The sequence below is a fragment of the Myodes glareolus genome, chromosome 8 (assembly GCF_982192425.1).
Source record: "Myodes glareolus chromosome 8, mMyoGla1.1, whole genome shotgun sequence".
NCBI lineage: Eukaryota > Metazoa > Chordata > Mammalia > Rodentia > Cricetidae > Myodes > Myodes glareolus.
In genome coordinates, this window is record NC_142033.1 from 76,448,194 (window position 1) to 76,471,567 (window position 23,374).

The 23,374-nt window shown below is 49.9% G+C and overlaps 1 protein-coding gene across 6 annotated transcripts in view; it reads right to left on the minus strand.

The window, feature by feature from the left end:
- Camk2b (calcium/calmodulin dependent protein kinase II beta) overlaps window positions 1-23,374 on the minus strand; it is an 88,069-nt gene that overhangs the window by 48,366 nt on the left and 16,329 nt on the right. For all 6 annotated transcript variants that reach the window (XM_087909164.1, XM_085692177.2, XM_085692176.2 and 3 more), the window contains exon 2: window positions 3,456-3,550. In XM_087909164.1, coding sequence (XP_087765290.1) covers window positions 3,456-3,550 — 95 coding nt within the window. The remainder of the gene's footprint in view (window positions 1-3,455; window positions 3,551-23,374) is intronic.

Here is a 23,374-nt window from a genome sequence, read left to right on the forward strand (position 1 = left end):
GCTGCACCCGAGCACATGGCAGAAACAGGTCTGAGCATCCGATGACGACAAGGAAGTGCCACACTGCCTCTTCTGCTGAAGATAGAGGCTAAAGCCTCCCGTGCAGGATGCTGAGCCGTCTGGGGGCTGGGGCACACATGGGCAAGAGCAGCCAAGAGCTGATACTTGAGGAAAAAGTTCTGTGTTAAAAGTTTATCGTGGAAAAAAAAAAAAGGCTCGTCGGGTGGCGGTGCACGCCTTTAATCCCAGATTAACTCGGGAGGCAGAGGCAGGCGGATCTCTGTGAGCGAGGTCCAGGACAGGTTCCAAAGAGACACAGGAAACCCTGTCTCAAAAAAAATTACTCAAGAAAAGGTTGGGGCAGTGAAGAGGCCTTCGGTGGAAGCAGGCAGGGCCGGCCTGCCTCCTGACAGCAGACCACAGCAGAACAGCCCTAGTGAGAGTGCCGGGGAAGATGGTGTGGGGGTGGTGTTTGCAGATGTTTGTAACTTCAGACCTTCCTCCACTGTTCCCCGCCCCTCTCCCCTGCCGCCAAACTGCCATCGCCCACCACACACTGTCCGGCCCAGATGGCAGGGAGCACGTTAATAAGGGTCTCCCTCCCACACCCATGCCCCCACACACTGGCAAGGCATTTCAACAGCCTGACAGCTAAAGGGTTCGTGGGCACTCTGGTCAGGGTCATGGGAAAGAAGAAGCCAGACCAAACCTGGGGTCTGGTGGACCAGACCAGACCACTCCCCTCAATCCTCCCAGCTTGTGAAGCACTTTGAGGATATAAATAGGGGGTTGATTAATCCAAGGAGGTTGCCAACGTCTATGGAAAAATAGATGGTTTTCTGCTCAAGCCTAACAAATTTCTACTTACCCCTCAATACTCAGCCACCAATGCAACTTCTGGGGTGACATTTTCTGACCTCCAGGAACTCCTTCCCAGCCCCCCCCCCCCCAGCATGCAGGGAGAATCTGTAGGATGAGTGGGGGTCTGTCTAGACACATCAGGGTCTTGTATGGGCCCCCAGGTAAGATTAAATGTGAAAAAGGTCAGAAAAAGCTGTCAGGGATGAGGTCACCTGTAACGGGCCAGCAGCACAGTGCTAGGCTGTTAGCAGTGGGGAGGGGCACAAGCCCTCCGGCTGTGAAGAAAGGTGTCCAGTGAGTGGCCCTGTGGGGGTCATACAGCTTGGAGAGTCCACCACCAGCCCAGGTGGGGATTAAGCTCTCTGCACCTCCTTGGGACTGGGCCAAGGTCTAGATCAGCAGGGCTTCTGAGGGCCTCCCCGTGAGAACCAACGAGGACTGAGGAGTGACTACTACCTCTCAGTGGTGGGTGGAGAGGCAAAGGGAGACATGAAGCATTAGGGACTTGAGTTGCTTAAGTTAATCCATCTGGATGGGGTTTTTAGGCAATTAAATTGATTGAGAAAGCAGCATGGTTTTGCCGAACATAACTCATGCAGCTTCTACCAAGCAACTGGCTTGGCCAAGGCTCCCGTGGGTCTGCTAGCATGGCCAGGAACCAAAACAGAGCTGGGAGAAGAGCAGTCTTTGTTCAAAAGCACAGCACACAACAAGGTGAAGTAACCTGTCTCCCAGACACCCTTGCACACCAGGCAGCCCTCACGGCAGCAAGGGACACAGGCGGGACAAATCACGAAATGTGGCAAAAGCCGTTTCAGCCTAGGGATGGTGACAAGAGGAAATGGGGCTGACCACAAAACTCAGTATCCTCCCGGGTACATGAGGCCCATGGTCCACCTGCCTTGAAAGGTCAAAAAATTTGTGCAAACCAACACCACATCAGTGAGCACAGAAGTGTCTCGAGTTCGGGCACAGTGTACACAGCAAGCCCTCTGCGGGAGCTAACGCCAGCATGATTACCGCCAGTGTGGCACATTCATACCACAGAGTCAAAGTCACACATGTGCACACACACCTAATGTGCCTCGAATCGTGACCTTCCTTTGTGCTCTCTCCCCAGCTAGGAGCGTGCAGGCTCCGGGATGTGGCCTGGAAACCATGGGAACTGATCTCACACGCGACCTGGGCTCACTCTGAGCACAGAGGGCTCCACTCTAGTTCTATGTCTTGGCAGAGAAGAACCCACAGCCCCAGACCCTGAATCACAGGTCAGGACAGAGGGAGGGCCCACTGACAGCAGGTGACCCACATCTAGCACGAGGAATCTCAGGAGAAGGGGCACCCAAGACTCTCCCATTAAAGCTGGCTCCCCATCTCGGGCACAGAAGAGAACTTGCTCCCTGTTGTGGCCAAGGTTCCTGCATACCATCACCCTCCCTGGCCCTTTGGGGCTGGAGGTTCACCACGTGGAGGGACTAAGCAGCCCGGGGCATCACCCAGTGATGGGGATAAAGACAGCAGCGGATACAGAAGCACCCCGGGGCCTTGAAGGCCTTGAAGAACCCTATCATAGGTTCAGAAAATGCTTCCAAGAGGAAACACATATGAGAGCCCTGACGGTCTGGTATACGGCAGGTGCTCAAACATGCTCACACATATGTCGATAAATTGTAGGTGTGGTATCAGCTATGTGACCTGTGGGTTGTCAGATTGGAAACTGGAGACTGACCCTGCCATCAGCAGGTGGTTCACACCCTCAACACGCCCACTAGAGGAGACCCTGCCTATGCCCTAATTCAGCTCCAAAGCATCTCCCACTCAGGATAAGAGAGGTGAAAGGTCAGGGCTCCTTGGTCCTCAGTTAGCTCAGATTTTAAGCTCTCTCCGGCTGCAATGCCTGAGGACGGGAGGAGGAGGATGTGGGAGGAGAGGGGTGACGTGGCAATGCCATCTCACATTGGCAGCCACCCACTCACCACCCCCATGGCCTCACCAGGCCTCCAGCCTGTCCCGCTTGGGGATTCTATCCAGATCCCTATGCAATGCCAGGACCCCCACTCACTCTGTTCCCATCCCCAGGAAGCCCCAAGAGTGACTTCTGATAACCTGCCTGAAATGATGTGCCCCTACCAACAATGGACCCTGGCTCTGTCTGGGTGACCCGCCCAGCCAGCACCACGAAAGACCCCTCCTTGCACACCTGCACTCCTGCAGAGGCCTCCCTGGGGAAGACAATGCTGTACTCTGCTCAGAAGACTCAGTTAAGAAACCATCTGGATACCCAAGGTGCGCCAGGGACGAGACTTCACCAGTAGCTCACCATCACCCACCCACAGCTTGGAGTCACTGCTTCTCCTCGGCCATACTTTTTAGAGAAATACTACCTAGTTCCCCAGTGCCTCACCAGCCTGACAGTCTCTTCAGGTCTGGAACGGAGATGGAGCAGCTATGTGGGACCCCAGAAACTGCAGAGTGAAAGTTGTGAGCTGAGGGCAAATTCCTCCCATGTCCACTCAGCCAAAGCCATCTTGAAGGCTTTGGCATTGCCTGACCCCTCACCACAGTCCCGATAGGCAACCCCTGCCGGATCCTACCTCTGGCTGACAGCTTCTTGGTATTAATGATCTTGGCTGCATATTCATGGCCGGTACAGAGCTTGACACAGCGTCGGACCACAGAGAAAGCCCCCCTGGAGATGACACGAGGCAGGAGACACAGAGAGAGGGAGTGAGAGGGGGAGAGGGAGAGAGAGAGAGAGAGAGAGAGAGAGAGAGAGAGAGAGAGAGAGAGAGAGAGAGAACCAATTAATCTCCCAAAGACACTTGGAACCTAGCCACTGCCAGGCCTTAGGCACATGGCCAGTGACCAAAGAAAGCCTGTGCCCCTCCCACACAGTCCCCACCACCCTACTTGGCATCAGCAGGACAGGCCACTCTTGTGGGGACTCTGTGAGGAGGAGACCAGCTGGTCTCCTTGAGAGGGTCCACATTCCATTCCTGTACAACACCAGGTCCTGATCTGTCGGTCAGGTGGAATGAGTTCATTATACCCTGGCATGTCCTTCCAAGAGGCAGGGCCAGTCTGAAGCACAGGTGTACTGGGAACCGGTGCAAGCCGGATACAAGGACTCATGGAAAGCTTGAGAGTAGCATTATATCGCTTAACTGCAAAGCGGGAGGCAGGGAGCCCCTGGGATACAATATTGTCACCGTACCACAGAAGAGGACGTGGCGGTCCGGGGTGCATGGCTTACAGGGACAGCATCAGGCAAGGCTCTGCATGCTGCCCACAGAGATGACCCGCAGAGATCTGGAGTTGAGGGGAGAGGAGGCTGAACCAGGCCGAGCGCTCCCTGGTCCAGCCTCTCACATCTACCTCTGCACCCCTAAGGTACTCTTCTCAGAACTCCATGTCTCAGATAGTGACCACCATTTCCTTTTTGGTACAGTCCTTTCAGATGAATCTTTGTAAAAATGTATTATTCACTTTTCTAGGAAAAAACAAGTAATAGATCTCCATTTGATTGGCTCCTGAATGGCTCGGGCCGCTATAGCCAGCGGTTATACTCCACAGCCACACAGGACTCAGTGGCTTCAGTTCCGGGGCAGAGACCAGGTCTCGGGCTGGCCACCACAGCCAGCTGCTGTGACCCTGTGGACAGGGTGAGGGCTGCTCAGGGGCGGGGGTGGCAGGCGTGGCCTGTGTTCTATCAGTAGCTTCTTGTTCCATTTTTCCATTTATGTGAGAGTTACAGTCTCAAAATATTCCTTTGTAAGGAAACTGTAAAGAAAGAGTTATTCGTGGGTTTTTTTTCCTCTCCCAGTTTTCTTCTTTGGTTTTGTTTCTCGCCATGTTAGAAGGAACCCAGAGCCTTGTACACTGTAGGGAACGTACGCCACCTCTGAACCATACCCTACCTGGACTACTGTCCCCCACAGCCACTGTGTCGGTACCAGCTTCCTCCTGCCTGCCACTTCCTGGGTCTCAGTTTCCCCATCTATATAATGAAGCAGCAGGCCTCACAGAGCGGCTATGTGGCTCTCTGTCTGTCCCAGACAGCCTCACCTTCCCTTTGCTTCGGGCATGAGCTGCCATCTGTGTTGCTCAAGCCCAGTGGGTGCAATGCCCGCAGTTTGGCTGTGCAAGCATCTTCTGGGAGGTCCAGGCCAGCTCCCTTGCTTTCCCGTGCCAGGGCCAAGACCTCATAGGAGGCCAAACTGTGCATCTCTGCAATGTCAGACACTGTCTCAGGTGGGGAGCCCATATGTAAAGCGGGGTAGAGGCCCCCCAAATACCCTCTTATCAGCAGAATGGGCTCCTGGATGCTGACCAGACCCAGAGAAGGACATGAGTGTCTGTGAGCCACAGCCCTCCTGCAGTGCGAGCGTGTCCAGACACAAAACTACCAAGAGTCTGTAATTGGTGGACAGCCTACAGACTGCTTGGAGAGCTCCCTCCCCGGTCCAGATGCCCCCTTTTCCTCTGCAGAAGGCTCTGTACAGTTAGCCCAGGCTTGGGCTAGGCACCCAGCAGGGAAGGGAGAAGCCAGGGCTGGGCAGCTGCCAAAGGGAAAAAGCAGGGATGAGGCTGTGAGGAGGGGAGGTGCAGGAACAGTCAGGTAGCCAGTGAGTTCTCAGTAGCAGCAGCGAATGGTGAAGGAGGCCTTGGCCTCAATCACAGACAGGAGACCCCATTCCGGCGACTCAGACACCCTCCAGAGAGAAGGAGGCTGCTACGAAGGGAGAGGAGGAAGGCCGACCCCCGGAAGCGGCTGTGTCTGTGCTCAGTGCCTTGGAGTCACCTCCTCCATTGCTCTGAACAGGCTCCTCGCCATCACAGCATCCCCAGACCGCTGCAGGCCTAGAGAAGCAGCTGCAGAACGACTCTCTTCTTCCCCGGCGACGCTGCCACCTGCCACATGTCACTGTCTCAGGAATGCCCCCTGCAAGCAGCCATAAACAGTTTAGCCTGTATCACACAGGCAAGGTGGGGGGCCCTGACACCGTGGCCATTTTCATAGCACCGCTGTCCCGGTCAGGGCTCACAGCACTGTTCACTCCAGTTAATAATGACTGAGAAACAGTACAGACCAAAGATCCTCGGTCTGAACTGTTACCCCTTCCCTGCCTCATACGCATCCTTTGAGACCCAGTTCAAATAGCTTGGTCTCCTCTGAGGATCAACCCCACAGGGTCTCACAAGAATTTCTCATGTTCCTTTCAATCCCCACCCCCACCCCACCCCATACTCCCTAACACTGGATCTAGGATTTCTTTCACACGAGGCAAGCGCTCTACCATCTAGCCCCCTTTTTATTTTTTTTAAAGACAGACTGCTACCAACTTACCCAAGCAGACACCCTTTTTTTGATTAAGAAACTACCATTATGAGCAGGACAGTGGTGGCTCACGTCTTTAATCCCAGCACTCAGGAGGCAGAGGTAGGTGGATCTCTGTGAGTTCAAGGCCAGCCTGGTCTACAGAGCTAGTTCTAGGACAGGCTCCAAAGCTACAGAGAAACCCTGTCTCAAAAAACCAAAAGAAATAGAAAAAAAGAAACTACCATTATATTACGATTTTGCGTCTCCACTTTTAAAATTGTGACAGAAAAATACCTATTTTAATATATTATATTTTAATTTATTCTTTTGAGAACTTCATGGAGGTACACAATGTATTTTGATCATATCCACCCCCACTCCTCTCTCCTAACTCTTCCTGGATTATCCCAACACATCCCTGGACCAACTTCACTTTTCCCAGAGCCCACATAGGCCTTGAACTTTTGATCTTCCTGCTCATCATCTTGAGAGATGGGGCTTAGTTTCTCCACTTTATTATGACCATTTATCTGCCCATTTCTGTCCTTCTCCCCCGGGGCTCTCTACAGGCAGGCTGTGTCTGCCCACCCTGAATTCTGGTGCGAGGCCCAGCCCTGAGTCCATGACATGGAAGTCAGGACAGACGGGAAGTGACAGAGGTGCTTCGAATGCTGGAGCTGCCAGACCTTGGTGCTGGTCCAGCCTAGCAGTGCAGGAGCGGCTGCAGGAGGATGATGGCCAGGGAGAGGGGCAGGGAGTAGGAGGGGTTCTCTCAGGTTCCCATGAAGTAGGCAGACCCTATTAGAGTGGCCCAGAAAAAGGGGGCCACCTACCAACATTGAGACCACACGGTCAGACTCAGAACCAGCAGAGCCCGGAGAAGGGGGGATTACTGTAGCCCCTCTGCTTCATAGCAGCATGGGCAGGTGGGTTGGGCCATGGCAGTACTCACCTCAGAAAATACTACTGACTCCAAAACCAGCCACCTACCCGTGGCAACGGGGGCAGAAGCGGAGCCATGGGCAGAAAAGGGTCCAGAGGGAGCTGGACACAAAGCAGTGCGGGCCGACACTCCTGCTAGACCCTGCGTGAACTTCATCTGAGCACCAAGGTCACCTGTGAGATGCCTGGTGCTGGCCGCCTGCTTCAGAGCTGAGGAGAAAGTGATTTGAATAACCTGTTCAGATCACAAGGCCCCAGGGCGCCAAGCGCGGTATAGGGCTTTTAAAATCAAATAAACCTAATTAAAACAAGAAAATGCTCTTTGAGCCCTGATTTGCCGAGAGCTCCAAAAACTGTCTCATTTACAACAGGACCAACAATATCTGGAGAAGGGACCTGAGAAAGGGGGAAGAATTAATTCCATGCAGGATTGGAGCTCCAGAACTGGGCGACCTGAGGCCACTGCTCTCCACACCTGCTTGTCACTGGGGTGCCGTCTCCACTGCAATCCCCCGGGGAGAGGCTCCAGGGGAAAAGCATCTGTCCTGTCAGATGACCACAGATGACCGGAGGAAGAGTCAGAAGGCGGTCAGTCTTCAGGAAACCCGTCTGTCCCCATCTTCTCAACAGCTTGGCAATTCCTGCTCTGTGACAAATAGTCTGGCCACCTACTACCCCCGCCCCCTTCACAGGCAGCATCTGGCTTCAGGATTTCCAAAGGTCCTGCCTCCAAGATGCCGCCAAGCCAGCCAACACCAGGAGCCTGCTGCCTGTTGCTGACCACGGACTTCTGTCTGAACTCCCTTCCCATTCCCCTCTGCGGCTCTCTGTCCTCCACCAGCCTCTCCTGCTGTCCAGGCTGCTTCCTGCTGTCCAGGCTGCCCCCTGCTGCCTCACCACAGTATGGCTACTGCAGATACCGAAGCTGATACTCACAGGAGATGGTAGACCAGTAGTCTCAGGTCCGTAGTTACTGACTCTGGCCAAGATTCCTGGTGGGGAGGATCAAGTCACTTTCACACTGGCAAAGACTGAGTTACCATGGTTCCCAGGTCTTGGAGTATGGTTAAAAGATACTGGCAATGACATCCTTTGTCCTACAGACCCTGTTCAGACGTGCTCTGGGGACTTTAGATAGCAAGTGGATAATGGCTGTTCATCTTCTCCTAGACCATGTCTGGGTGAGATGAGATGACCCCTGCAGATGCTATACAGTACTATCCAGCACCCAGAAAGCATCAACCACATGGTTCTGCTTCTAGGATGGTGTAGATAGGAACCAGATCCCTGCCCACCCCTACAGGTCACAGAGCCACTGCAGACTGCACTCAGGACCGACAAGTCAAAAGGGTGCTCTTAGTCACCCCCACAAGGTTTGGAGTCTATCCCCTTAGTAGGCGTTTCCCCGCTCCTTTCTCTGCATCCTCACCCTGTATCCGTGCCTTATGGCCTCTTCTTGCTACCCTGGGCTTTTCCTGCCTCTGTCTTGAGTTTCTGCTGGCCTGTGCCTGTGAGGGAAGTTAACTATTTGCATAAGTACACCTGCCACCAGGACTTTGGCCCTCTCCCACAAGCGCCTCTGGTTGCCTGACAACCAAGCACAGCGCATTTCACATCCTCCTAGAGCCCAGCTCCCGCGGCAGCTCAGAGCTGAGTCAGGGACTTTGCCATCCACAGAAAGGCTGCTGGCAATTCCAGGGGCGCCTACATTTTAGGTAGGAACCTTGAATAAAAACCAAAGCTCCAACCCTCCTTCCTGGCCCTGTTGACAGACGGACGGATGTTACCCAGAAGATCCTCTCAGCAGGTCCATCCCATCAGACCCCTCAGTAGATCTACCCAAGCAGATCTGTACAGGCGATCCTCCGCAGCAGAGCCTCCCCACCAGACACCACCTTCTACCTCCAGCAGAACTTTTTGGAATAAGCTGAGCAGGCAATGGTTTTATTCCCTATTCAAAATCACTGAATGGCTATTTTGAAACCGACTTCGAATTGTCTCATCTTCTGACCTGGTCAGTTCCAAGCATACTCTGCTAATCAAGTCAGAGTTAAAGACAGATGAGAAGGTAGAAGGCGTGGCCACACCGAGGGCCTTCACAGTTTATTTATCCTTAAGTTGCAATTTATGTGTTAACGTAAACAAAACACCTTCCTCCCTCTGCTCATAAGGGGTTCTTAAAAGTGAAGATGCAGAGAAGCCTTTTCTATCATCGATCTACCCCTTCATCTGTCTGTCCATCCTTCCATCCATCTGTCCATCTGTTTATTCTAATCTAAGATGGAGTTTTCCAGGCTGATCTGAAGCACTGGTCTCAAACCATCCTCCCAAATCAGTCTCCTGAGTGGCTGGGACTACACGCTCACATCAACACGCCTAGTTCTCTCCTAGCTAACAGTGACCTAAGCAATTTGCTGGAAACATTAACCTCTGCTTAGAATAAAGTATCGATGTTACCACAAGATTTTTCTTTTATGTGTTTTTCAACTTCTAAGCAACAATACAAGAACAGAACCCAGCTGGGCAGTGGCCTTTAATCCCAACACTCGGGAAGCAAAGGCAGGGATGGAGGCCAGCCTGGTCTATGAGAGAGAGTTCCAGGACAGGCTCCAAAGCAACACAGCACAGAGAAACGCTGTCTCGAAAAACCAAAAAAAAAAAAAAAAAAAAAGAGAGAGAGAGAGAGAACAGAACCCATCTATCCACCTATCACTAACAGGAACTACCTTTGCATTATTATAATTATGATTACAATGTGTGCACCGGAGTAACCAAGGTCAGTAAGAACACACTGGAGTCACTGTGCCCTTCCCGATGGCAGGTGTGGCTCTGCACCAGGAGACTTCTTGTTACATAGGAGCAGTTTGTCTATTGTTCTGCTCCCTGTCCCTGTCAGGACTCCACATGCCTTGGACACATCTCCAGCAGCGCTGCTTTGCTGTGTGGACACCCTGTGAGTGACCTGCAGAGTGACCCTCCACTGCTTCACTGACCCTGGAATCAGAGCTGGTGAGGGGAGCATTCCAGCTGTGTATCATTCTAGACAGAAGCAAAGTCCTCACGGAGAAACGCTTGCTGTCCAGTACCACCACAGATGGCTGGAGGGCTAGCTGAGTTCCCAGACTGTCTGTCCAGCCCTGCCCAGCATGCAGACATCCTGGATTCGGAGCACTGGGCTTGAGGCGACCCTTCTGGGGACAAGCATTTGAATAGCCTGAATTCTGTCCACATGCACACAAGTTCCACATGGTCTCCAAGCACCAAGCGTGGCTTTCTCAGCAAGCCGGTGCTTGGAGTTTGCCTTTTCCATGGAATGGTACTGCACACGCAATGCCCACACTTTGCCAAGCGCCCCTTCTCGAGCTGTGGAGAACATCCCTCATTTGCCAGCTGGGGACTTCTCTGGCAACTGAAGGGTTGTTTCCAAGTTGCCATCCCTTAAACTGCCTGCCGTGAGCAATTTGGTTATTTCCACGGAGTTCATTTCCAAAAGCGCAATCGTTGGGTGCTTTTACATTAATTTATGACCCTAGCAACAGCCAGTCATGTTCCAGCTGCCAGGCACTCTGGCCCTGGCCTGAGAGCCCCAAAGCTCCCCCTGCTCTGCCCTGGGGCATCTGTTTCTTAGCATGTAGATGGATCGCCCCAATCTATGCCTGAGTGATCACATGGTGTCCTCTGTAAATCTGTGTGACCTAACCATGACAGCACCAGTTATGTCTCTGGTGTGGCCCCATTCTAACTTAATGATATATGAAATTACCCTCTTCTATTTTTAATTTAAAAGTTCTTATTTACTTACTTTTTTTGTGTTTTGACAGAATCTCTCTGTGTAGCCCTGGCTGTCCTGGAACTCTGTAGACCAGGCTGGCCTCGAACTCACAAAGATCCCCCTGCCTCTGCCTCCCAAGTGCTGGGATTAAAGGCATGCGCCACCACTCCCTGTTCTATTTTTAATATTTTCATCTTATTTATTTTGTGTTTGTATGGGCATGTGCTTGTAGTGTGTGTGGAGTGGGACATTAATTTTTTTTCAGTGTAAGGCTCCCAGGAAAGCAGCTTTCTGCTAACCTATTGACTATAGAAATCTTCATTTAAAAAGTGCTCCAAGAGAACTGAACACTTTGAGAAGCGAACACTGACTCCTGCTGAACGCTCTGTGTGACCCACAGAAGCCCGTCACGGAGGCTTCTGAAGGGTGAATGTGGTCACCCATCAGAATTCACCATACACACCCAGATTCCTTGGCCTCACCCCAGGATCACAGCTGCTGCCCTCGGAGGAACTGCGAGCATTATCTCCGAAGGGGAGAGCCCTAACAGGGCACCCATCTTCTCCCTGCAGTCTCGGCTGGGTAGGGACACCCTCGGCTTCCTGTGACCAGGCCTGTTGCCCAGCGAAGCTCATGTGTGTGCAGATGGCTGTACACCGGAAGGAATCCTGTCCCTGACACCTCACAAGTTCAGGTGCTGTTGGCACAAGGATGTCTTTACCCTGGTGAGGAGCCGCCACGACCTGTGTTCATCACTCTCTAGTAGAGCTCAGTCTCACGGCCATAGAACCTCTCAATCTGACTCCTCCCTGCTGTAGCTGGACTGTCTGGTTACCCTGGGTCTCAAGGCAGCAGGATTCATGTGTTGGGGTGGTACTCTGGGACCAGGTGTGACCTAACAGGCTCTTCGGGGCTCCTCCCCACTCACGTTTCTCTTGCCCAGCACCCCTTACATTCAGGCCCCTGTCTGAGGTGTGTGACAGGGGTCGGGTCTCTACCACTCTTCCTGGATCCTTCCCATTCCCATCAAAGTCCCCAGTGTCACAGACTGGCATAGGATGCTTCTGTCTACTGCCCACACAGGGACAGGTCAGGAGGTGGGAGCAGACCACAGGCATCCTGGGCAGCTGCCAGTACAACGGACAGCTGAGAGGGCATGCTTGGGCAGAAGCAGGGGTACGGGATGGCTCATCAGTCACCAAGCCCTGACTGCTGACTCTCCTGTCCCAGCAACAGGCCAAGCATTGGCTGCAAAAGTAACAACTGTGAGGCAGGAATAGAGCCCTGGGCCACAGCTGCCTGCCTGCACAGTGGCTCAGCGGCAATGTCTGCCCTGGCGCTGTATATCACATGATATCTGGTTTAGAAGGACCCACAGGTCCACAGGCCGGCTCTTGGCTTTCCAACGTGAGTGAGTCCCACCTTCTGGCCCTCTACTCCTCCCTCCATTCTGGCACTGAGTGATCTGAAATCTGCTCTTGACTTGGCAACTGGCGTTTCCACAGTGAGAGGCCATAGAAGCAGGGTGTGGGTGGTCTCTGGCAACTCAGACCCGCCCAATATCCCTTTTCTGCTGTAAAATCTAGGAGAATTGCCCCCATCTTGGCCCATTCCCCATTTCCCCAATCCTCCCCCACAATGTACCAGGAAGCCCATACCAGTCGAAAAGGTCACACAAGGCTGGCTTGTTCATCTCCCTGGCACCCCAGCCATGACTCAGCGGAGACTCATAAAGCATCTTAATAAATTCCTAAGGTGAACATGTAAACTACTGACCCCTCCAGGCTCTACCATGGCCATCCTTGGACCACAGAAGTGACCTACCCCCACCCCAGCCAGAGTCAGCCAGGGGGCAGCAAGGTCAGATGCAGGCGGCGGTGAAAGCCTGCATATAAGACTCAGCAGACATGGATGATGTATTTACCCTAGTGGATACGCTTGGAACAGGGGATGCCAAGGAAAAGGATCATGGCTCATCCCTCCCATTATCACTCCAAACTCAGAGATATCAAGGAGACGGTAAAGGAGTGTGGCTTTGAATCAGGCAGGCAGGATAAAATAAGTTTCAGGTGCTTATGTTTTGTTTTGTTTTAAAGAACCTACTGCGGAAAGCAAAGCTGAGGCATCTTTTGGTCCAGCATGAAAAGTTTAGGAACGGCCCCTCTCCTTCTCACACACAGATCCGAACATGCTAGAGGTCATTAACTCTTCCTAGGTTCACTAGGCAAACAGCTGCTCATCCTTGCTCCCAGACTGGAAAGACAGAGAACTACAACTTAGCAGAGCTCAGGCTTCGGGAGTCAGGGCTGGGGAAGGCATGAACTCACCTAGTGCTGGAAGTTCAGTGAGGACAGGCCAACCTCAGTGGCATGCACTCCTAACCTACTGGAGCCCTGCCAGCTCCCACAGTGAACTCAGAGGAACAGTCCCTAGGGCTTCAGGCAGTGGGAGGCGGGAAGGAGTCATTTTAAAGACATTAGAGTATTCTATTCCTCTTAACAAAGCCTACTGGCCAGGATGCTGGCTAACTCAAGCCAGAGCTGATCCCAGCCCCTTCTAGCTATCCTGTACCATGTATGAGGGGAAAGGAAGGGAAGGAGAGGCAGGCATGACGATCACAGCCTGGACACCGAGACCTGAGCACGGAATGACAGAGCTTTGTCCCCAACACGCAATCTTCGGGTCTGAAGGTCTGTCCTTCCAGAGCTGTATCCATGACATATGTCCATCTTTCAGCCAAAAACCACAGATAGAACAAAAGGACAAAAAGACACAGAGCAAGCAGGCTCCAGTGTGGCAGGGAGACGCTGGAACTGGCAGATTGGGAGTTGGAAACTGCTACAATCAACATGTTAGAGGCGCTAACGGGAAGACTGGAACACACGCAGAAGCCGATGGGCACTGTGATCCGAGAGTGGAAATTCTGAGAGAGAATGAAAAAAAAATTCTGCATATCAAAGACACGAACAGAAAAGCAGAATGCCTTACAGGAGTTCAAAACCAGACTGGGCAGAGCTGAAGAAAGGACAAGGGGACTGGAAAGCAGCAACGACAAACAACAAAACCAAACTGTGAGGGGCAAAATGCCCAGGACCTGCGATACAGCTAAGAACGGAAACAAAAACAAAAGAGACAACAACAGAATCCTGGGAGGATGACTGAAAAGGAGCTCAGACAATGGGAAGCAGAGTAAGATGACTAGCTATCGCATTAGCTACTGTTTTCAGTTTTTTCTGCTTCTTTTTGTCTTTCCTTTTCGGTTTGTTCCAACGAACATTTTATATACTGATTCCATTGTCTTCTCTCTCCTTTCTCTCATCCCCGTCCCTCTCTTCTTCCAGTGTATCTTGCTTCTCCAGTAGCTATTGTTTTAATAAACTATAATCCACTAGACCGAGTAATAAATAGAATTATTTATTTGTTTATTTATTTAAAACGTATTTCACGTCACCTTTACTTCTTCCTTCTCTTTCTCTCGGTAGATCCCAGTTTCTGACCTATGCCATTTTTTTCTTTTTCAAATTATGTTTCTTAATAGACAAGTTTACTGGTGAACAACTCCCCCCATGTGTGTTTAAGAACACTTTACTTCACCGGGCAGGGGTGGTGCACACCTTCAATCCCAGCTCTTGGGAGGCTGAGGCAGGCATATCTTCATGAATTCAAGGCCATCCTGGTCTACAAAGAGAGTTCCAGGACAGTCACAGCAGTTCCACAAAGGAACTGTGACTCCAGAAATTAAAAAAAAAAAAAAGAATACTTTATTTCTCCTTAAGAATGGTGGCAACAATGTACTTGACTTTGACTAAAGCCAGCAGGCAAGTGAGAGCGAGCGATACAGAGAGGCCTACACAATGACACGCTACCTTGCCCCCCGAGAGCCAGGGCGGTGTTGCGTGTGGACCTGTAGCAGCTGTGAATGCACGCTGCACACTCCAGTGTGGCCACAGGGTCAGAAAAAGAAGGATTCCTGCCACACGAGACAGGAGAAGGACAAGACTGAGAGGAAGGAGGGCCGGGGAAATGGAATCAGTATACAAAAGGTTCAGTTAGGCCCCATCAAACGGAATAGGGAAAACAAAAAGAAACAGGAAAAAAGGAGAGAGAACATAGCAGCTGATGTGATGGCTATTTACCTAAGGAGGTCAGTTCAACTGAGTCTAAAAACACCACTTAAAAGACAGCACTAAAGCCAGGCAGTGGTGGCGCACAGCTTTAATCTCAGCACTTGGGAGGCAGAGGCAGGAAGATTTCTGAGTCTGAGGCCAGCCTGGTCTATATAGTGAGTTTCAGGACAGCCAGGGCTACATAGTGAGATCCTAGAGGATAAAACAAGACTCAACTATATACTGTCTACAAGAAACCCATTTTTAAGTAAAGACACAAACAGGTTAGGAGTAAAGACACAGATATCATGCAAAACAATTTTAGACTCAGTACTATCCTATCAAAATTCCACTGGCTCAGTCAGGCAGTGGTGGCGCACGCCTTTAATCTTAGCACTCGGGAGGCAGAGGCAGGCAGATCTCTGTGAGTTCGAGACCAGTGTGGTCTACAAGAGCTAGTTCCAGGACGGGTTCTAAAACTACAGTGAAAACCTTGTCTTGAAAAACAAAAAACAAAACAAAACAAAAAAAATCTATCCCCAAATTCATATGTCATCCTAAGAGACACCAAAGATTCAAAACAATCTTAGGTCAGGGGAAGCTGAACAAAGTTAAAAGACTCACATTTCCTGATCTCAGAACTCATCACAAAGTCAAGGTATAAAAACGACACAGTGCTGGCCCAAGAACAGACAGACAGACACAGAGACCAGCAGGATGGAATATGGTCCACCAAGAACAGACACAGAAACAAAACAATCATGGAGACCAGCAGGATGGAATACAGTTCACCAAGAACAGACAGACAGACACAGAGACCAGCAGGATGAAATACAGTCCACCAAGAACAGACACAGAAACACAACAGACACAGGGGCCAGCAGGATGGAATACGGTCAGCCAGTTCCCAACAACGATGCAAAACCATTCACTATGGACCGGGCAGTCTTGTGAACAAATGGTGCTGGGTAAACTGAAGAACCACATGCAGAAGATGAAGCTGGGCCTTATTATCTACCGTAAATAAAAACTTGCTCAATATGGACCAAAGCCTAAAATCTAAGGATCCAATTATAAAACACCTGGAATAAAACAATAAAACATAGATGGAAATCTTCATGACATTAGGTGTGGCAATGATCTCTTAGATGTGATACCAAAGGATGAGCAAAAGCTGGACTTCACAAATATACAAAACTCTCAAGTATCAAAGGAAACTACCCGGAGTGGAGCCTACATGCATGAGGCGGAACTAAATCCCCAGATCTCTCTCTCTCTCTCTCTCTCTCTCTCTCTCTCTCTCTCTCTCTCTCTCTCTCTCACACACACACACACACACACACACACACACACACACACACACACACGTGGATAAGAACATGGGCAGAGACACTACCAAGACAGTGAAAAGACAATCTACAATATCGGAGAAAATGTTTGCAATTCATCTATCCTATGAAAGCAGAAGCAATAGCACGCCCATTGAAGGCAGAATGGCTGAAGGCAGAAGCAATAGCACGCCCATTGAAGAAGCGTGGCTGAACAGAGGGCAGCACATGCCCACACAGGGCAGGTGTCTCAGCCTCAGGAGGAAGAAAGTCCTGACACACAGTGCAACATTCATACACTTTAAAGATATTCACTAAATGAAACAAGCCAGTCCCAGATGATAAGCAAAGCAGAACTCCCCTCAGACAGGTGCCTCAGATAGGCAAATCCATAAAAAGTAGATAATAGGGTAGCAAGGGCCTGGAGAAAAGGGGAATGGAGGAGGGTTGGTGTCACACGGGGCAGGGCTTCACCTGGAGCAGGCAGAAAGTCACACAAAGACAACGTGAGTGTACTTAGACTGAGCTCTCTCCTTAAATGGTTAAAATTTTGTAACATATAAAATAAGATATAAAAAGTATTTTGATTAGTCATATAGCAATGTAAATAAATGCGCTGATATGTAAATTAGGAAAAACAACAGTACATAGGGTCAATAACTTACAACAGATATTTTATTATTTATTCATTTGTCCATTTCTTGACTGCCACATCCTTATTACACAAATGACCTTGAGATAAATTTTCATCTGTAAATGAAAATACTTTATCTAGAGTTTTTGTAAAATTAAAAACAGTGCATGTGACATTATAAACAATCAAATGTCACCTATGAACATAGTTTTAATAGTTACAACAGCAAATTTTATGCTATGTATATTTGACCACATTATTTTTGTTTTTTGTTTTTTTCAAGACAGGGTTTTTGCAGCTATAGAGCCTGACTTGGAACTAGTTCTTGTAGATCAGGTTGGCCTCAAACTCACAGAGATCCACCTGCCTCCGCCTCCCGAGTCCTAGGATTAAAGGCGTGCGCTACTACTGCCTGGCTGGCCACAGTTTTTTTAAAGTAGGTGGAGAAAGACACACTCCTCAAAATGCAGCTGGAGAAGCCACATTAACCTCAACAGGAGGCATTTCAGAATGAGGGAAACTGAGGCACAAATGGGCCAGGACATAGCAATGGAACTTTTTTAAGACACGGACATGCCCCACCGCAAAGTGTTGGCACAAGAGCAAAGCTGCTAGAATTGTGTGGAGAATCAGACAAACCCACCACCACAGCTGGAGATGCCAAAGTCTGGATCAGAAATGGACAGAGGCAGGGGCTGTGGCGATGGCTACTGAGCAGACAGAGAGACCTGAGGCTGAGCCCCAGAACCCACATAATAAGTGTCAGGAAAAGTGGCACACACTCATAACCCAGCGTTTTGGAGGTGAAGACACTCTCCTGGGGTTTGCTGGCCAGCCAGCTTAGCCAAATTTCAGGCCAGTGTGAGATTGGGTGGCACCTTAGGATGAGAACGGAGGATGTTCTCTGGCCTCACACACACACATGAATGTGTGCCTGCACACACATGAGCATATCTATGCACACATGCCAATACATACAAAAATGGAAAGATCTCGCAGGCAGGAAATCAGGAGTCACTACTGATCTGGACATGAAGGAGGTCTAAAGTTAGACCACCTCATCCAGCCACCGCGGAATCTACCTACCATTCTCCAGCTCCCATGGAGCTACCTCAGTTCACTGAGGTAGAGTCCGTGTGGGGCAAAACACACCTTGGTTTAAAAGAACAGAAATCAAAGTGTGCATTTGGGCTGCGATGGAATCAAACTAGAATAAATATCAGAAAGCTTGAAAAATCCTAATACCCAGTTATTAAATGCCATGTTTCTAAATTGTATAAGGATCAAAGAAAAAGGCTGAAGGAAAAAAATCTAAAAGATATTTTGATAAGAGAAATGAAAGCAGATCTTATCAAAAACTGCCAAATGCAATTAGAGTGGAACTCAGAGGAAATTTTATATCATAAAATGCATATAATTGGAAAAAATATAAAATCAGTAGCCTGAGTCTCTCCTTATGAAATGAGAAAGAGGGGCTGGAGAGATGGCTCAGTGGTTAAGAGCACTCACTGTTCTTGCAGAGGACCCAGGTTCGGTTCCCGTACCCACACTGTGACACACAGCCATCCTAACTCCAGTGCGAGGGGATCTGAAGCCCTCTACCAACCGCTGTGGGCAACAGGCACACGTGTGTTGCACACGTACACACACAAGCAACGCGTTCATATACAAATAAATAAGTAAAAATAAACAAGAGAGAGAAAGAAATTGAAAGCAAGCAGAAGAAAAATAAAAACCAGGGCAGAAATCAGTGGAACTGCAGACAGGAAATCAATACAGAAAATCAACACAGCCAGAAAGATCAATGTCAGTGAAAAACTGCTGGCCACGTTGGAGTGAAAGATCCAGGTGAGCTGGGGGAGCGCAAGAGTGGGGTGAGGAGAGGACACGCCCCCCAGACACATGAAGGCAGGACCGTCACCACTGAGCCGACCGGCTAAAAGGATGAGTAGGGATGGGGTGGACAGCCCTAGGGCCATAGCAGGACAAACTTAGGTGAGCTGTAACCACTCCTGGAAAGACTGAATCCGTCAAAAGTCACACAAAGGTAGCACCTACCTGTAGCTCTAGCGCTTGGCAGGCAAGAAGGATCTCAAGGTCAAGGCCAATGTGGCCTCCACTGGAAGACTGTCTCCAACGCCAAAGCAAGAGCGAGGTACTCTGACAGGTCTAGATCTCTCAGAGAAGCGCCGTGAGTAACTTACAGCTTTCCCAAGTGGAAAGAGCCGTGATCTAATTTGTGAATTCTTCAGACAGTTAAGAACATATAACAAGCTGGACATGGTAGAGCACATCTCTAATCCCCGCACTTGGGAGGCAGAGGCAGGAGGACCTCTGTGAATTCATGGCCAGTCTGGCCTACTTAGAGAGTTCCAGGCCAGCCAAAGCTCTATTGTGAGACTTGTCTCAAAAATAAAACAAACAAAAGGAAAGTGAGCTAATTCTCTTCTAGAAAATAAAGCGAAAAGGAATACTGAGCTCATGTTAGCCAGCCGATCTCACCGCGACCCAAGTGAAGACCACAGGAGGGAAATCTGTGGTGGAGACCTTTCAAAAACTAGCTGTAAAACTCCTTAACAGAGACCTCCACGTTGAAACCGGTCGGTAAGACTTGCCCTTGGTATACAAGGCTGGCTCATATTCAAAATCAATATAATTATGCCACCAACAAATTAAAGATGAAAAATCATGTAACCATGCAGACAGCAGAAAGCACTTGATAAAATCCAACACACACACACACATTCACACACAGGTGCCCTCAGCAAACTAGGAATCTAGTAGAATGCCCACAACTTGATAAAAAGAATTGTCAAAGACCTACAGTTTCTATCATACTTAAATCTAGATACCGTCCCACAAGATCAGAAGAAAGCAAGGCTGTCTCCTTTCCCACTCTACTCTGCCATCATACTGGGAAGTCCCAGCTAAGGCAAGTAAGACAAAGGGAAGGAAATACGGATCATACTGGTGGGGATGGTAAAATATAGCCATCTTTGATTAGAAATGGCGCATCTATGTAGAAACCCATCCGACCAACAAAAACCTAATCACAAGTGGCACAGAAGGGCTGGAGGTTATTCGGTTGGTATTTAAGATCAACCGCCGTCTTATAAGCCATTGGAATTTGAAATCCAAAATATGATAGCATTTACGTCAGCACCACAGAAAGGAAAGTAAGTGGTCATATCTCTGGGAAAACACGCACCAGGTCGAATAGGGAAAGAGGTGAAATTCAGATGAAAAACTGAAAGATGGAACTGACTGAGAGGTGTCAAACCATCATGGATACGCTGACCCAGTTCATGACCTCAGTCAGCTCTTGCCAGCTTCATCTACAGAGGAAAGATAAACATTTTGTGGCTATAGACAAACTCACTTGAAGGCTGACGTGGGAAGGGAAAAGATCACAGAATGGCCAACACAACACTGAACAGAAAGAACAGTTCCAGGCCCCTGGAGACCCTGTAGGGAAAGGAGGGTCCTGTCCACAACAGCGCTGGAACGAGCGGACGTCCCGGGGGAAAATGGAATCTAGACACAGATCTCTATTTTTAGACAGTAGTTCTGGTTGGCCTAGAACTCACTCTGTAGACCAGGCTGGCTTCGAACTCACAGAGATCCATATTTCTCTGCCTCCCAAGTGCTGGGATTAAAGGCCGTAATACTTTGGGGGCACAGTTCTGTGGTTTCCTACATAATTAAAACTACTCTGCCACCTGAGCCCACAATAACATTCCTGATGATGTGCTCCAACTAGTTCCGGAGTTATAGATCCTGAACACAGATGCCGGAAGCAGCTCGAGTCAAACTGCCAAAGCTTAGAAGCCACCACAAGTCCCTCCACGGGGAACACAGACATAAATGGTGGTCTGTGAAGACAATGGAATGCTAGCTAAAGACAAACGAGCGTCAAGTCATGGAAAGACATCGAGGAGCCTGATGTGGGCACCAAATAAAAATCAGAGGCTATGCCCTGATTGGTTCCCACGCCCCGACATTCTGGAAAAGGATTCAGGGACAGTAAAAAAAAGTTAGAGGTTGCCAAGGTTTAGGGATCAGGGAAAGGGATGAAGAGGGAGAGCCCAGAGGGCACTCAGGGCAGTGACACCATATGATGACAATGGTGAACACGTTCGTCCAAACTCAAAGAATGGACAAGGTGACCTCTAATGTCAACTGTGAACCTTAGTTAAAAATGACACATTGGGGCTGAAGAGGTGGCTGAGCAGCCAAGAGCGCACACTGTTCTTACACAGCACGAGAACATGGTTCCCAGCACCCACATCCAGAGGCTCACAAGCTCCTGTAACTCCAACTCCAGTGGATACAGTGCCCTTTCCTGGCCTCCTCAGGCACCGCATACATGTGATGCTTATGTACATATAGGCAAAACATACATTCACACAACATAAAAACAAACAAGTCTTTTTTATAAAAAATTAGAAGAATACAGGGAGGGTAGGTGTTATGGTTAGAATGTGAAACACCCTCATAGGCTCGTGCGTTTGACCACTCCATCCCCAGGAGTTTGACCACTCCATCCCCAGGTGTTTAACTACTCCATCCCCACCCAGGTGTTTAACCACTCAGTCCCCAGGTGTTTAATCACTCAGTCCCCAGGTGTTTAACCACTCAGTCCCCAGATGTTTGACTGCTCCATCCCCAGGAGTTTGACCACTCCATCCCCAGGTGTTTAACTACTCCATCCCCACCCAGGTGTTTAACCACTCAGTCCCCAGGTGTTTAACCACTCAGTCCCCAGGTGTTTAACCACTCAGTCCCCAGGTGTTTAACCACTCAGTCCCCAGGTGTTTGACTGCTCCATCCCCAGGTGTTTGACCACTCCATCCCCAGGTGTTTGACCACTCTGTCCCAGGTGGTGGTTGTAAAAGCTTCACGAGGAGGCTGTGAGACTTAAAGATTTCTTGAGATGGTCTTCTGTTTCCTGACTGGACTTGATGTGACCAGCTGCCTCAGCTCCAGCTGCCACGCCTCTTGGCACAGAAAGGCTTTCCCCTTAAACCAGGAACCCAAATGAAACCTCCCTCTGTAAGTTTCCTGTCAGTACGTGATCACAGCAGTGCGAAAACTTATGAATACAGGGTTGGGAAGGGGACAGAAGGGAGCTCCATCATTTTGTCTGTGTAAGCATTAAAGTTACTCTAAAAATGAAGCCTGTTTAATAAAACAAAACATCACTGGCGACAACAGCAAAAAACTTTCTTTTTTTCTTTTCTGGGTTGGAGAAAAAAGGAAATTAAAAAGAGATGAAAATATTTTTCTAGGATACCAAGACAGAAAAGGATTTTAAAAACCAAATGCAGAGGAGTGCTAGCCACAGGACAGCATTGATCACACAGGGAAATGTCAGTACTTGAGTGACAAGAACCCACACAGCATTAGCCGATGATACTTCACGGTCCTGGGGGGCAGAGTGGGATAAGACATGCCTTACACTGAGCACCTGGGTGAGGGGTTGATTGTGACACCCCTACCACACACACACACACACACACACACACACACACACATCTTGCTCTGCAGTAGGAGACTGTAAGCAAGGAAGGGGAGAGGGGCAGGGACAGGACAGGGAAGAGGGGACAGGGAATAGGGGAGAGTGGACAAGGGAGAGAGGAGAGTGGGCAGGGAAGGGGAGAGAGGCAGTGGAACAGGCAGGGGAGGGGAGAGAGGGCAGGGGAAAGAGGAGCTGGCAGAAAAGAGGGAAGCAGGCAGGAGGAAGAGGAAAGTGGAGGAAGGAGAGGGTGGGGGAAGGGTGAGAGCAGAGGGAGCAGGGTGGTGGGGCTCATTGTTGGAATCCCCATACTGTTAGCACTGTCTGGCCTTCGGCATTAGGGACAGCCCTCTGGCTTGCCACATCTCTGACATTCCTTAACTGCCCACATGGAGAGAGGCCTTTAAGCACATTGAAGGCCGACCCACCCCCAGGCTTGGTGCTTATAGCCTGAGCTGTGGTCCTCATCCACAGCAGAGTGGAGCCTGGGCCTGGGCAAGGTGGCCTATCGCCACATGATGGCTGAGGACCTGAAAAACAGACAGCAGCCGGCTCTTGTTTCATCTCTCGGTTTTACAGACACAAACCTGTGCTTACTCTGTGGACACTGCTGCTTCATCCACGTATCAGCTGGAGTTCAGCTATTTTCTTACTGACCCCTTAGGTGTCCTTTATGTGAGGGAACCCCCCTCTTCACCCTCTTCAGACCAAGGCTGCATGAACCCACCATGGTCGCAGAGGACGGAACTGTATCTTCTCTATGTCTTGAGAGTCCAAATGTGCAGCCATCTCTGCCCATCAGGGGATGCTGACACTTGTCACAGGGTGGCCTCATCCTGACTCTAACCTTAGAAAGGGCAGGGACCATCCAGAAGCCAGCAGGCCCAAAGCGACAG